Raw genomic sequence first — 12,949 nt, forward strand, 5'->3', positions numbered from 1 at the left:
GTGAAAAATTAGAGCCACTGAAAACTTTGGGCTCTCCATGAATAGACTTAGACCGTCAACACTCTCAGATTCTTCTTTGAAGCCCACTGTCCTTCAAACAAACTCTTCCTACCGTCTGCCCAGGGTGGACTGATGTCTTCCACTCCTGAATCTCTGATCTTCCTGCTCAATGACAAGTCTCAGCCTGTCCCAGCAGGCAGCAGCCTGGCACTATTCAGCTGTTCGTTGCCCCAATACCCAACTGTTCTGCCTTTCAATCACTGTTCTGTCTGGCAACATCTGAGCCTACCGTTCCTGCTGTCATAAGCTCCTGGTTGAGGAAGCCCACTTTTCAGAGCATGCTTAGCATTCTAATAAGCTGGGAAACCTGCTGAAATTGGAATATTTGGGTGTAAATGCCAAGAAGTATTGGGGGGGAAAACAGGAAGTCCCTGATTTTATGACTCGGTAGATATTCCCTCCATCACAATCCTAATCCATTCCCTTTACTGAAAACACAGTGGCCTCAACACAGCATCTGCCTTTGCAGTTTGTTCCCATCCACCAAGGGTTTTACGAAGCCCTGGGGCAAAATATGATGGTGGCCCACTGGCAGCAGAGCATGTCTTATTTTGGAGGGCATTGCTTTAACAGCAAAGTATGTGAGGAGGGCGTCTAAACAGAAAATTGTTAGATTTGTGGAAGACGGGGAATAGGTGATTGACTGGCTAATGATGGTAAGGGGCATAGCAGGAGCATTTGTTTATTCCCCTGGCACGAACGTGTGAGTGGTAGAAAACACTTCCCTGTGTTATGGGGGCGGCAGGCATCATGCTACTTTAATTTGTCGGAGGCAGGGCGACTGGCTGCGATTCAGACATCACACAGATATGTTTCCATGTCGTGGCATCACCTGCAGCTGATGGGTCAGTGAGTTTAGGTCCAGATCTCCTTCCTGAGAAGTATTTAACTGGCAGCAGTGAGCAACTGGGCCTTGGACCAAGAGCCCAAAGCCAGTGAAATGTCAGCCCTTTCATCCCAGTGTCAAAGCTGTCCCTGTACACTGCCGGCGAACATTAAAATGTGAGGAGCCCCCTCTGACAATCTGGAAAACCCTATTCATTAGAGCTCAATATTTTCATGCTCTGCTTTATTATTCTGACATTTCCAAAGCACATTTGCTCATGATAAGTGTGTGAGAGGGGGAAGGTGCCCTCAGAACTCACACAGCTTTGTGCTGGACTTAGTGCATTACTGGAAGCCAGGCCAAAAAATGTGTGTAAGCACTATGGGGAAAGCTTTTGCTCTGAGGACACACATTTCTGGAAATGTTATGTTGTGTTTTCAAGTTCTGGAAATGCTACTTCCCCTTCTAATTTCTTACTCTCTGGGTTATGCAAACATGCAGGTTGAAGTTATTTAAAACAGCGAGACACAGCACAATCGCATCTGTAAGTGACCAGTAAAGGAAAAATGTGGGTAGGGTGAATTTTAATTTTAGATTTTTCTTCTTTGTCTTCAAAAAAAACTTTTGTATAGTTTGGTGCTAATGAAAAGGGCTGAGTTGATAGCACCAGAGAGTAAAATCTTCTCTTGAGCTACAGAATAGGTACATCCTGGCAGTGGTTGTGAAAGTTTCTCCCACAAAGCTGTGCCAGTGGACCTCAAACCTGAATTGGAAGGACCACCTCTGGGTTGAGAGGGGAATTCATCCTACATGGTCCATTCAGCAATTGGCCTCTCTGCTGAGCCTGCCAACGAGAGCGAGCCAATTAATGCAAATTAGTTGCAGTAATGGCTTTTGCAATGTGGGATTAGGAATTGGATCAAGTTCACCAAACTCATTTCACCCAGGCCAGTAAATAGCCATAAAATGGAAACAGCTTTCATTCACTACTGCCCTGGGATGTATTCGATCCAGTGACCTAAAGGAAAAAGGCTTTATATCCCAATGACCTGAGCCACCTAATCCCCTTTGCTTTAGAGACTCGAGACAAATTTATTTTCATAAAGACCCAAAACATAATTATTTCCATGATCTTGAACTGGAATGGACAAAGCCTCTAAGGACCATTGAGTTATAAATGTATCTTTTCTTTGTCTCAAGAATGGTGCTGGTCCATATTAGAAGACTTAAGTACTAGCAACTAAAAAGAACACACTGTATTTGACCTCTTCTCCCTGGGTATGGTGGGAAACAAAATCTAAATGCCAAATTTTTAGAAAAATGTGGATCTGAATCTGGACATTTTGTTGATCTGGAATATGTTTCTCATCCAGGCTGTGAGATCTTCCCTAGTTTAAATCTCGGTCCTTTCTTCTAGAAGAGCAGAGTACCTTCTACTTTTTTTTTTCTTCTTTTATTTAGTTACAATGCTACACAAAACAGGGATGGTCTAGTTGACCTCATAGGTCTTTCCCATCTATAATTCCTCTTCCTGCATAAAATACAGATTGCAATAATTTACTTATTTATCCAGCCTAATTGAAATGTGTATGTTTTTATACTGATGTTTCTTATTTTCTTTGACCTAAGAGACCGAGACTACCACTTGAAGACCTACAAATCAGTCATCCCTGCCAGTAAACTAGTGGATTGGCTGATTGCACAGGTAGGAAAATGTAGATAAATAGTACTTATGTATATTGCTGTCATGATATCATTGACAGCTTCTGAGTAATGGCACTACAAAAGTGCCATGCAAATGCCTGTCCTCACTTTCTGATGACATTGTAAATAAGAACAGGGCAGCATTATCTCCTGTAAGTGTAAACAAACTTGTTTGTCTTAGTGATTGGCTGACCAAGAAGTAGGACTTAGTGGACTTGTAAGCGCTGAAGTTTTACATTGTATTGTTTTTGAGTGCAGTTATGTAAAAAAAAATCTGCATTTGTAAATTGCACTTTCACAACAAAGATTGCACTACAGTACTTGTATGAGGTGAATTGAAATATACTATATCTTTTGTTTCTCGTTTTTACAGTACAAATATTTATAATCAAAAATAATATACACTTTGCTTTCAATTACAACACAGAATACAATATATATGAACATGTAGAAAAACATCCAAAATATTTAATAAATTTCAATTGGTATTCTGTTGTTTAACAGTGTGATTAAAACTGCAATTAATCACAATTAATTTTTTTCAGTTAATCGCCTGAGTTAACTGCAATTAATGGACAGCCCTAGAACCTGACTCTCCCTTACATAAAGACCCCTTTATTTTAAGTTCTCATTGATGAAAAGCACTATATAAGAGCTAGGTATCATGATATTGCCAAAGTGACGTAAAAGGGCCTTTGTGTAAATGAGCATTAGGCCTGGAATGTTCTTCTTCGGAAAGGTTCTCTTCAGTTGCATTTGACATCTTTTTATGTTAAGGAAACAAATGTGATTGAAGAGACACTGTGGGACCCCATTTATCAAATGAAACAGCTGAAAGAGGGGCTACCTATTCCCGCCTAGCAAAGGCAGAAGGAAAACAGGCAGTTTAGAGCTCAGGTTGTTGAATCTGTTCCATGTGGCTTAACAGGGTCCATGGAGAACGGGGGGGAAAGAAGCTGCTGTGGCCAAAAGGGAGCAATTTAATCAATCTAATGCAGCCATGATTGTAGTTCATCACAGTCCTGCAGGCAAGAGGTTGACTCAGAGGTCAAAATAAAAGATCAGTCTTAGGTCTGGTGAAAGTGAACTCATTTTTTTCCTCCTTTTCCTCATTCTCTTCGGTTAATCCAGCCTGCAGGTTTGCTGTTCACTGAATTTTCCTTTATGCTTCATGCATTAGGCTTGAATCATCTGTGTATAGAGACTAAATTGGTGTGTGTGTGTGTTATATAAGAAAAAATGTCTGATGTATTCAGTTAGTTAATAGGAACATTGTCAACATTTAACTTCTGCATCTTGGCTTGGGCCCAATTTCCATTCATGTCATTGGGAGATATTCCTTTGACTCTAGTGGGAGTTGGATTGAGTCCCAAATTTGCTAAATCAAAAATATGATTTTTTTTCTAACTGGTGGCACTACAAATTCTTCCATGGATATCAAAATCCATCAGGATTCTTCCTGCTACTTATGTCATTCCTTGCTTTATGAATCGGTCCTGTGGAACTTAATAGTAAATTATCACTTTTCTATAGTTTGTTTTTTCTTTTTTTTTTTTAACTTTCCCATAAAATTTAACAGAAAATTGCTTCCATGCTATGGAAACCTATAGTGTTGTCTTCACTTTCAAAGCCCTCCATGGCCTATCCCCACTCTACCTTTCATCTCTTACTCACTACTGAGATGTAGACTCCCACCTCTGATCATAGGTGCTGGAACTAGGGATGCGGGGAGGGGGTGCTGCAGCACCCCCTAACTTGAAGTGGTTTCAATTATATCCAGGGTTTACAGTTTGGTTCAATTGCTCTCAGCGCCCCCACTATAAAAATTGTTCCAGCACCCCACCTCCGATTGGCTCATGATGCCACCATCCATCACCCCTTTGTTAAATTTCCAAACAGGGGCCTTTGTGCTCTCTCCCATGATGCCCCTCCTGCTTGGGAGGAGCTCCCTGTGAACATCCCCAGAACTAACTCCTCCTCCTCCTTCAAAACCCTCCTGAAAACTCTCCTTTAGAGTGATGTCTACAAAAAAAGACTTAGCCATGGTTTGGCCACTAGTGTATTGAGAACACTGCCTAACATGCTGGCCAATAGTGTCTCATTGTCTCCTTGTACTCTTGTCTGTCTGCATCTGTTGTCTCTTGATTTAGTCTTAGATTGCAAGCTCTTTGGAATGTCTTTTTGCTCTGTGTTTGTACAGTGCCTAGCATAGTGCGGTTCTGGTCCATGACTGGGGCTCCTAGGTGCTACTGCAATACAAATAATAATAAAGGGATATTGGGCCTTATTCACCGCTATGTTAGCTCATTGTTTCCCCGGGGTGTAGCTCCATTGAGGGCAATCCATTGATTACACTGGCATAAAACCAGAGTAACATGGTGGGGTGTTGAGTTTCATGTGCAGTTTCTGCAAGAGACACATCTAAAATTATATGTAGAATGTTAAATGATGTCTCTCTTTAAGGTTTTTTTTTTTTTATTACTGCTCTTCTTGCAGTTGGAGGGATTACTATTTGGAAATATGCACAGAGGATCTGCAATGCTCTATTTTGAATTACCTCCTAAATTTAAAAAGTGCTGGTTTTCAAGGGATGTGATCTGAGGCCACGCTAATGTCAACAGGAGTAGCCAAGTTTGCTTTAGAATCCCCGCACTTGGAGATTTTAATGTGCAGTTGCTGGAAGAGAACCAGATCCCAAAGGCTAATTTAAGAACGGTGTCAGAAGGCATTTCCCCTTCAATTTATTCACAATTACAGAATTAAATTAGACTTTAAATCCAAGCCCCTATGCAGAATGAACTATCCATTTAGCCTAAAAAATAAGTCATAGTGGTAGCTGGGAGTTGTCACATGGCAGGATGTTGAAACTGAGAAGAGCATTGTAAAGCCTTGAAATTAGTTTACAGTTAAAAAATGAGTTTAATGTTTATTAATACCTACTGCTTGTCTATCCTTGGGGGATTCTGAAATAGACTCAGGCAGCCCCTGGAGCAGTCGCACTGTATCCTGGCAGGGATACAGCCATTGCTTTTTGTTTTGCAGACACCATGGGTTTTGTCTTGCTGTCAGATAGTGGCAGTCATACCATCTCACAGTGAGCAGCATATGCAGAAGATCAGGAAGTAAAAAGGAGGGAGCCTAAATGAAAATGAGTCAGGCAGGGTAATAAGAATCTACCTCTAAGCATGTCAGTCATTCTTAGCCAACTGCAGGGTGTGGGCTTGGGGAGGTTGGGACCTGTGCTCAAACGGTGAGCTTAATCTGAGTGCTAAATCCCAGGCTGCATGGGTAAAGTCTGCAGGGTGGAGCCTCATCATTCTTCATACATTTTTCATTTTTTGTTTCCTTGTATTTTTTCTTGAGAACAACCTCAAATGGCTGCAATTGTGGCCTTTATTTTAGAAATAAAGGCACCTCAATAGGGTCTGATCCTGAGAGATGCTGAGCAACCAGAATTCAGTGGGATGTCACTCAGAGCTGTGAACCATACTCAGCACCTTGCAAGGTCTGGCAGTGAGCAAGAGAGGGTGCAGCAGGCACATCTGCAAAAATCTTCCTTTCTGCATGCCAAATAAGCTATTGCAATGCAGAATTTGGGCATTTATTGCAAATAACCAATTTTCTGCATGCAAATTACTTTTTAATGATTTGTAACAGGCACATTTGCAGACTCACCTCTTGCACCCTACTTTGAAATGTTGGCTTGAGGGCTTCAAATGATATTTAACTGAGCGAATCGTTTTTTTGCAGATTTGGCTGTATGAGAACACAGAGTACCATAGAAGTTTAGTTAAATGCAACCTTTGGGAGTTCACTTGAACTGATTATGCAGAGAGCGTTTTCCCTTTCTTGGTTTAGATATAGATAAAAATCTCTCTCTCCTTCTAAGAATGAGTGGTATTGTCTGTGGCTAATGGGTACTGAACTCAATCTTTATCACGATTGCCAGTAATAAAGAAAAATGTCTCCACACTGAGGTAATATTATGCGTCTGTGCTGGTAAAATAGCTGCTTTCCAGAGGCCTGGTCTTTTGTCCTCCCAATTCCTGTGGGAGGGAAGGGGTACTATATATAGGAATGAATGGGATTTGGGCAAAGGGAGGCCTATTTTAATTGCTTGCTATTGTTCTCTGCCAGTCTGCTAATTTCAGAGCTGCAAGCACAGGGAGGGGAAATTGTTTAGATTAGGAAGTAGTCTGAGGTGTAACATTTATCCTCCTGTTTCTAGGGAGACTGTCAGACTCGGGAGGAAGCAGTCGCACTGGGTGTTGGACTCTGCAATAATGGCTTCATGCATCATGGTAATGTATCAATAACCCATCTCATAGCCAGTTAACAGAGCTCTACTTCAGTCTCATTAACTGGGGAGATCTGCAAATCCCTCTCCTATAGGCTGTGCCGCACATGCTGATATACAAACAGCTGCAGAGGTCCCAGCAGGATCCAGCTGAAATGCAGCCATGGGGAATACTGCAGGCACTGAGCCTATACTGGGGTAATAGCTCCCCAATAGGGTCCCCATGTTGATGATGTTCTTGGTAAGCACTGCAGCACCTAGCCAGTTTAGAGGGGAGATGTTTTTCTCGCCATGTGTTTCAGTGCCATGACTGGGCCATCGGAAATGCTGCACATGCTAAGTACTGTCCTGAAATGTACCTCAGTGGGTCTCAGGAATAACATGGCATGCACTGGTCTAACCTGTGCTGAATCTCCAAACACTAGGCGGAACTATTCTAAAGGAATTGCCAAATTGCTCAGTCCAGTTTCTGCCTCTTGGATCTGCCTTGGCAGCCCTCAGAGCTGAGCGGCTGGAGCTGCCAGATTCTCAAGCTCAGCCCTGTGTTTTGAGGTCTGCCCTGCTCTTTAATTTCTCATGGCTATTTTAGATTGTTTTTGCACCCCTCCGACAGTGAAGATTTGCTCTAAAATAAAAGCGCTGGCTGTTTAATGACCCCATATTCTGCCATCTCCCATGTCCTCATAGTAATCAAGATGCGGCATGTGGGAAACCCAGTGGAAATATCCAAAAACCCAGTGCAATATAGGAGTAGCAATTAGTGAGGGGATGTGAAGGAGTATCATTATAATTTGTGCCCCAAAATGAAAAGGTACCATTTCTCCAATGGGCATTTTAGATGGGCAAAGCCAATGGAAAAATCACATCGGCGGTAAAAGCATGGATTCTGAGAATTTGTGGCCATTTGGGGCTTTAGAGTTTGAATTAAATTCTCTGCCCCCATTGCCCATCCCTGAACAGACATTGTAGCAAGCACAGCCTGTTCCCAGAGTCTAACTGTTAATCTCAGTTTATTGAACTGGGGGAACTCACCATATGGAAATCACTAGCATGTTCGTTCTCTTTCAATTCAGCTGGCAGCTATGGCCCCAGTCAGGAAACCTGGAGGAAGAGGGATGGGAGGGTGAGATTGTGATCCCTTTATTCACATTGTGTAGTCCCTTACTTCTCAAAGAGCCCCAATGATCCTTTCAGAGCAAGGTCCTACTCAACATGAGCAAGTGTCTCAGAATATGGCCCATCATGAAAAGGAGACAAGTGATGAGCAATCCCCAGGGAAGCAGAGGGTCCAAACTTTCATCCCTTCCCTCCAGCCTGGTGATTGGGTGATGGAGACCTGAGCTCAGAGCTGGAAAATGTGCCTTGTAGAGCCCCCATCTCTGGCAGACCCTCAAGTAGTGCCCCAGCCATTGCCTAGATTTTGGGATACATTGCCTTGTGACAACTGCAGGCTTTTGACTATATAGATATATTTTATACATATATAAATGAAATGGCTGCAAAAATTTTAATGAAATGTTCCTGGAAAAGGTGAGTCAGGGACTGGAGAGGAAGAGTGTGGCGAGCACCCAGTATTGCTGCTCTGGGCCAGATCAGAGGCTATCTGTAGATTTCTCTGCAGTGTTTACCCATAGGCTTTAATCAGAACCACCCTTGACCTGGCCCCAGAAGATGAAAGAGACATTGGGAAACAGACACCACGGCCAAACTGGTTCTGCAAGTCCCTGCCAGACAAGTGATTAACTTCTCAAGAGAGTCTCTTTCCTTCAGCAGCTTTTTAAATTTTCTTCTGAGGCCATTTTTTGTTGTGTGGAGCTGACTGGCCTTTGGAAGCCTCACAATGGGCCTGTGTTTACAGATGGAAATTTCTCCAGCTAGTGGCTGAAAAAGCAGCACTGCATCCTCCCTTGAGTATTTCAGATTCTGCACCAATAGCATGAAAAGGTGTCCCATATCTGACTGCAGGGAGAGGCACACTGAAAATGAGTAAGCAGGAGCATGGGGATTGGGCATGGTTTTAAAACTGTAAGGGTAGGGATCATGGGGCCCAGCATGGAACTCTTTGGGCACTAGTACCCAAATTTACTCTGGTTTATAAAGCTATTGTCACACACATACAACAGCCTTCCTCTCTCAGAGCCATGTGGTGGAACTCCACTTCCATTTTCAGCTCTCCTATCCATTCTTAATACCTTCATTCCACATACACGCTGAACCATTACGTGTGGACTCCCTTGCTATCCCTCTAACAAGCAGTTCAAGAGCAATATTGTTCCCAGAGCTGTGAATCTGCCCATTGTCTTCCTCCATGATGCTGGTGCCAAGACAGGGAAGTAAACAAATCACATCCATATGTGTTTCAGCTCCATTAGACAAACTGCCAAAGATAAATCAGCATTTGACCAATGAAGAAATGCTGATTCAGTGGGGAAGTAATATTTACTTTCCAGGTTCCAAGTGGTGTTTCCAGAGATGAGACCTCTTAATACATAGTTGTCTAATGCTTGCCTCCGCGCCCCCCCCCCCCCCCACACAGCCCTGTTGGCCTGACTGGAGCTGACCCCCAAATATAGAAGTCAAACTATGCCTATGATCAGAAGAACTGAAGATCAGACCACGATCCACCATGCAGCTTGGAGAGGTGTGCCCAAAGTGTGCTAAATAAATGATTGGCTGGAATTGGTGGTCAGGATTTTGATTGGTCTCTGGTTTTCTAAAGGTTGGACAGATATTTTTAGATTTACTTCTAACTCACGCTCTCTCTCTGTCCACGTGTGTGTGTCTTCCACCTTTGGTTTCAGTCCTGGAGAAGAGCGAATTCAAGGATGAATCCCAATATTTCCGTTTTTATGCTGATGAGGAGATGGAGGGTACAAGTTTCAAGAGCAAGCAGCTGCGTAATGACTTCAAGCTTGTTGAAAACATCCTAGCAAAGCGCCTGCTGGTAAGACAGAGCTGGTCTGGTGTTCGTTTCACATAAGGCATTGTGATCTTTCGCTTTCTAAGAGACTAAATTTATACTACAGTGTAGTAGAAAAAAAACAGGGTGGGAAATTACAGACAGTAGCCAGATATTGCAGCTGACTGATTCATTGCAAGACTTCTTTTTCTTGAGAGACAAGATGGGGGAGGTAGATTCAAAAGGAGGCCTTGCATCAAACGGACTGAAGTTAAACACTGAGTGACATCAATAGCATGGTAGATGTACTTAGGTAAAAGTCAGGTAACTCCCCAAGTTTCATATGTTTTTGGGAGTCACTGTGAGAGTGATTCCAAATACAGTAGATAGGCTGGATTCCTATACAGAACATACCCAGTTCAAGTCTCAGTTCCAATATCATGGCTGGGATCCAAGAAAACCATTTTCCAGGCAATAGTATTGTTCTCCATGTTGATTCAAATAGTTATTTCCCATGATCCCCAGTCTGTTAAATACCATCACACTCTTGATTACATGTGGACTGCTTTACCCTTGTTTGGACTTGCATGCCATTTGTCCAGGAAACCTCATTAGTACCAGTGGCCCAGAGCCCATACTCCTCTCCTGTTGAGCACTGGCAGAATGCAGGAGCAGGAAGAAAGCCCACATCATTAACAACAAAAAATAGCTTTGCTGGAAAGGATCCTGAGGCCCATTAAAGGAGGAAAGAGTTTTCCTGGTGGATGGCCAAAATTGCACCCTCCTGCTGCTATTCTACCTCCAGGGAGATCAATGTTTGTCTTACTGGCTAATTGTGATATTTAAAGCACCATACAATGATGTCCCTCCCTCCTTCTCCATAAAAATCGTTCACCTGCGCATCCAGTGCTAGTGAGCTGAGTGTCTATATTCATCCTCCTATAAAGTCATTTGATACAAAGAAGCTGCTAAAGGAATAATTTACTTAACTGCCAAGAACTTACACTCGTGAGCTGTAGCTCACGAAAGCTCATGCTCAAATAAATTGGTTAGTCTCTAAGGTGCCACAAGTACTCCTTTTCTTTTTGCGAATACAGACTAACATGGCTGTTACTCTGAAACTCTGGGCTTGATTCCTGCATTTTGCAAAGCACTCAGAGATCATCTTCATATTCACTCATAGGGCACTGTCATCACTCAAGCTACTTTGGATTTTCTTCCCTGTGGACAGAGGTCCCTTTTTGGGGGAAACAAATTAACCAGCATACATCGTCCACTTTTCTTCCCCCTTATTTAAAATTTCAAGTGTCTAACAACAGCATTATTTCTACCCCTGAAATAAGGTAGCCTTTTAAAGGTCAGCAGTAGACCTGGTTGATCCTACCTTCTGCTAATGCGTTGGATGTTTATTAGCATTCACCAAAGAGTTTATGTGAATAAATTTCAACCTCTTGGGTTGTTCACTTTGTCTTTTTGCTATTGATTACGAGTAGTTTATGACAGAGCACCTGAGTCACATCTACTCTCTGACTCTGGGTAACTGAAAGATTTAAAACAGGAGAAATATTTATTATATTACTGTTATTGTAGTTCCTAAACAAACACAATCCCCTTCCAAAGAGCAAACAGTCAAAATGAATAACAAACGATGCATAGCAAATAACAAACAGCACGCTTCTTGGTACAGATTTTCAAATGAATAATTAATTATTTGTGCTAAAATTCTGGGCTTCACTGCTATTTCCACAAACAAACCAAGAGCTGCCTAAATACTTGTGAAATAGACAATCCCACAAATACAAGCACTGGAAATGCATCACATTTATTCATGACAACATTCATGCCTCCCTTTTTTGGTTAGCAATAAGGAGCTGCTGGAATCCTTGTGCTTCCCTGTCTGCAGAACAACCCCACCTTGCTCCTCTTTAACTGGGCCTTTGTACATCACTCCATTCCTTAGGGCTCCCTATAAGCCACATTGTAGTTAGGGTAACATAACTTCCACTCTGCTGGATTTTGTATTGTATCACTACAGTGTAACCTGCGTTGCCTAAGGGGAAAAAACTCAACCCACTCACCAACTGGTGCTAGGTTTTTCCCCCTTTCCCTATCTTGGACAACCTTGCACTGTAAGGAGGGAAACAACAAGAGCAGTTGTTTTTGATTTATGGACATAAATCTTGATGTGCTGAAAACATACACAAAATTCTTTGCATAGTTCAGAAAGAATTAGGGCTTCTGACTGCCTCCAGCTACAGGGATTGTATCCGTGTTGCAGCATTCCCCTGTTAACTTTTGTTCTACACTTCAGCTCATCAGACCCAGCACTTAAAGAATCAAATCTCAGACAGACAAATGTGCTTGTGGAGATGGGCATCCATGAAGGATCCACCAGAAGTTTCCCACACTCTCAGTTCTGTCTATCAGTGGGGGACACCAACCGAGTCAGGATCATTTGTCTGATCTTAAATGGAAGGTGTCAGAGCTTTTCCCGTCACTATAGAGATACTGCCTGCAAACATCTTGGGGAACAGCTTCTAAAGCACCTTAGGCTCTTGTAGGAGCTCAGGAGCCTAGCCACCATTGAAAGTCAATACCAACATGGCTGCCTTCTGGCATTGTAGGTGTTTTGGAGAAAGGTGGCATCTAGTGGTCTGAGCACAAGAATGAGGAATATACCTGGGTCCTAATCCAGTTTCTGAAATGAGCTCACTGTATAGCTTTAAGCAAGTCACTTAACCACTCTGTGCCTCAGTTTTCCCATCCTCAAAATGAGGATATTTACCTGCTACCTCTGTCATATTTAGAAGGGGCTTTGAAGATGAAAGGCACTAAATCAAATAATAATTAATAATAATAGCACTTTGAACTTACTCTGTATAGTGTAGCACCCTCCCATCCCAGGGTCTCAAGTGTGTAGATATTAGGTAGCATTATAACTCATTCATGTTTCTCACTACAGTTTTAAAAGAGCCATTTCAATGAACAAGGCAACCCCCTTAAATGTGCTGATAAAACTATGGCATTGCAAAACACATTTATCTTATTCAGAGCTTAAATAGCGACTTGCATTGTTAAAATAAAGTCCTGCTCACTCCCTAATAAAATCTCTTCACTATTTACTCGTTTCAGGAGAATTATTCTTGTGTCTTGTGCTAATATA

At 42.3% G+C, this 12,949-nt stretch overlaps 1 protein-coding gene across 2 annotated transcripts in view; it reads left to right on the top strand.

The window, feature by feature from the left end:
• PREX1 (phosphatidylinositol-3,4,5-trisphosphate dependent Rac exchange factor 1) overlaps window positions 1–12,949 on the top strand; it is a 224,603-nt gene that overhangs the window by 157,683 nt on the left and 53,971 nt on the right. For both annotated transcript variants that reach the window (XM_073309488.2, XM_073309490.2), the window contains exons 14-16: window positions 2,516–2,591; window positions 6,819–6,891; window positions 9,689–9,831. In XM_073309488.2, coding sequence (XP_073165589.1) covers window positions 2,516–2,591; window positions 6,819–6,891; window positions 9,689–9,831 — 292 coding nt within the window. The remainder of the gene's footprint in view (window positions 1–2,515; window positions 2,592–6,818; window positions 6,892–9,688; window positions 9,832–12,949) is intronic.

The sequence above is a fragment of the Lepidochelys kempii genome, chromosome 13, assembly GCF_965140285.1.
Source record: "Lepidochelys kempii isolate rLepKem1 chromosome 13, rLepKem1.hap1, whole genome shotgun sequence".
Classification (NCBI taxonomy): domain Eukaryota; kingdom Metazoa; phylum Chordata; order Testudines; family Cheloniidae; genus Lepidochelys; species Lepidochelys kempii.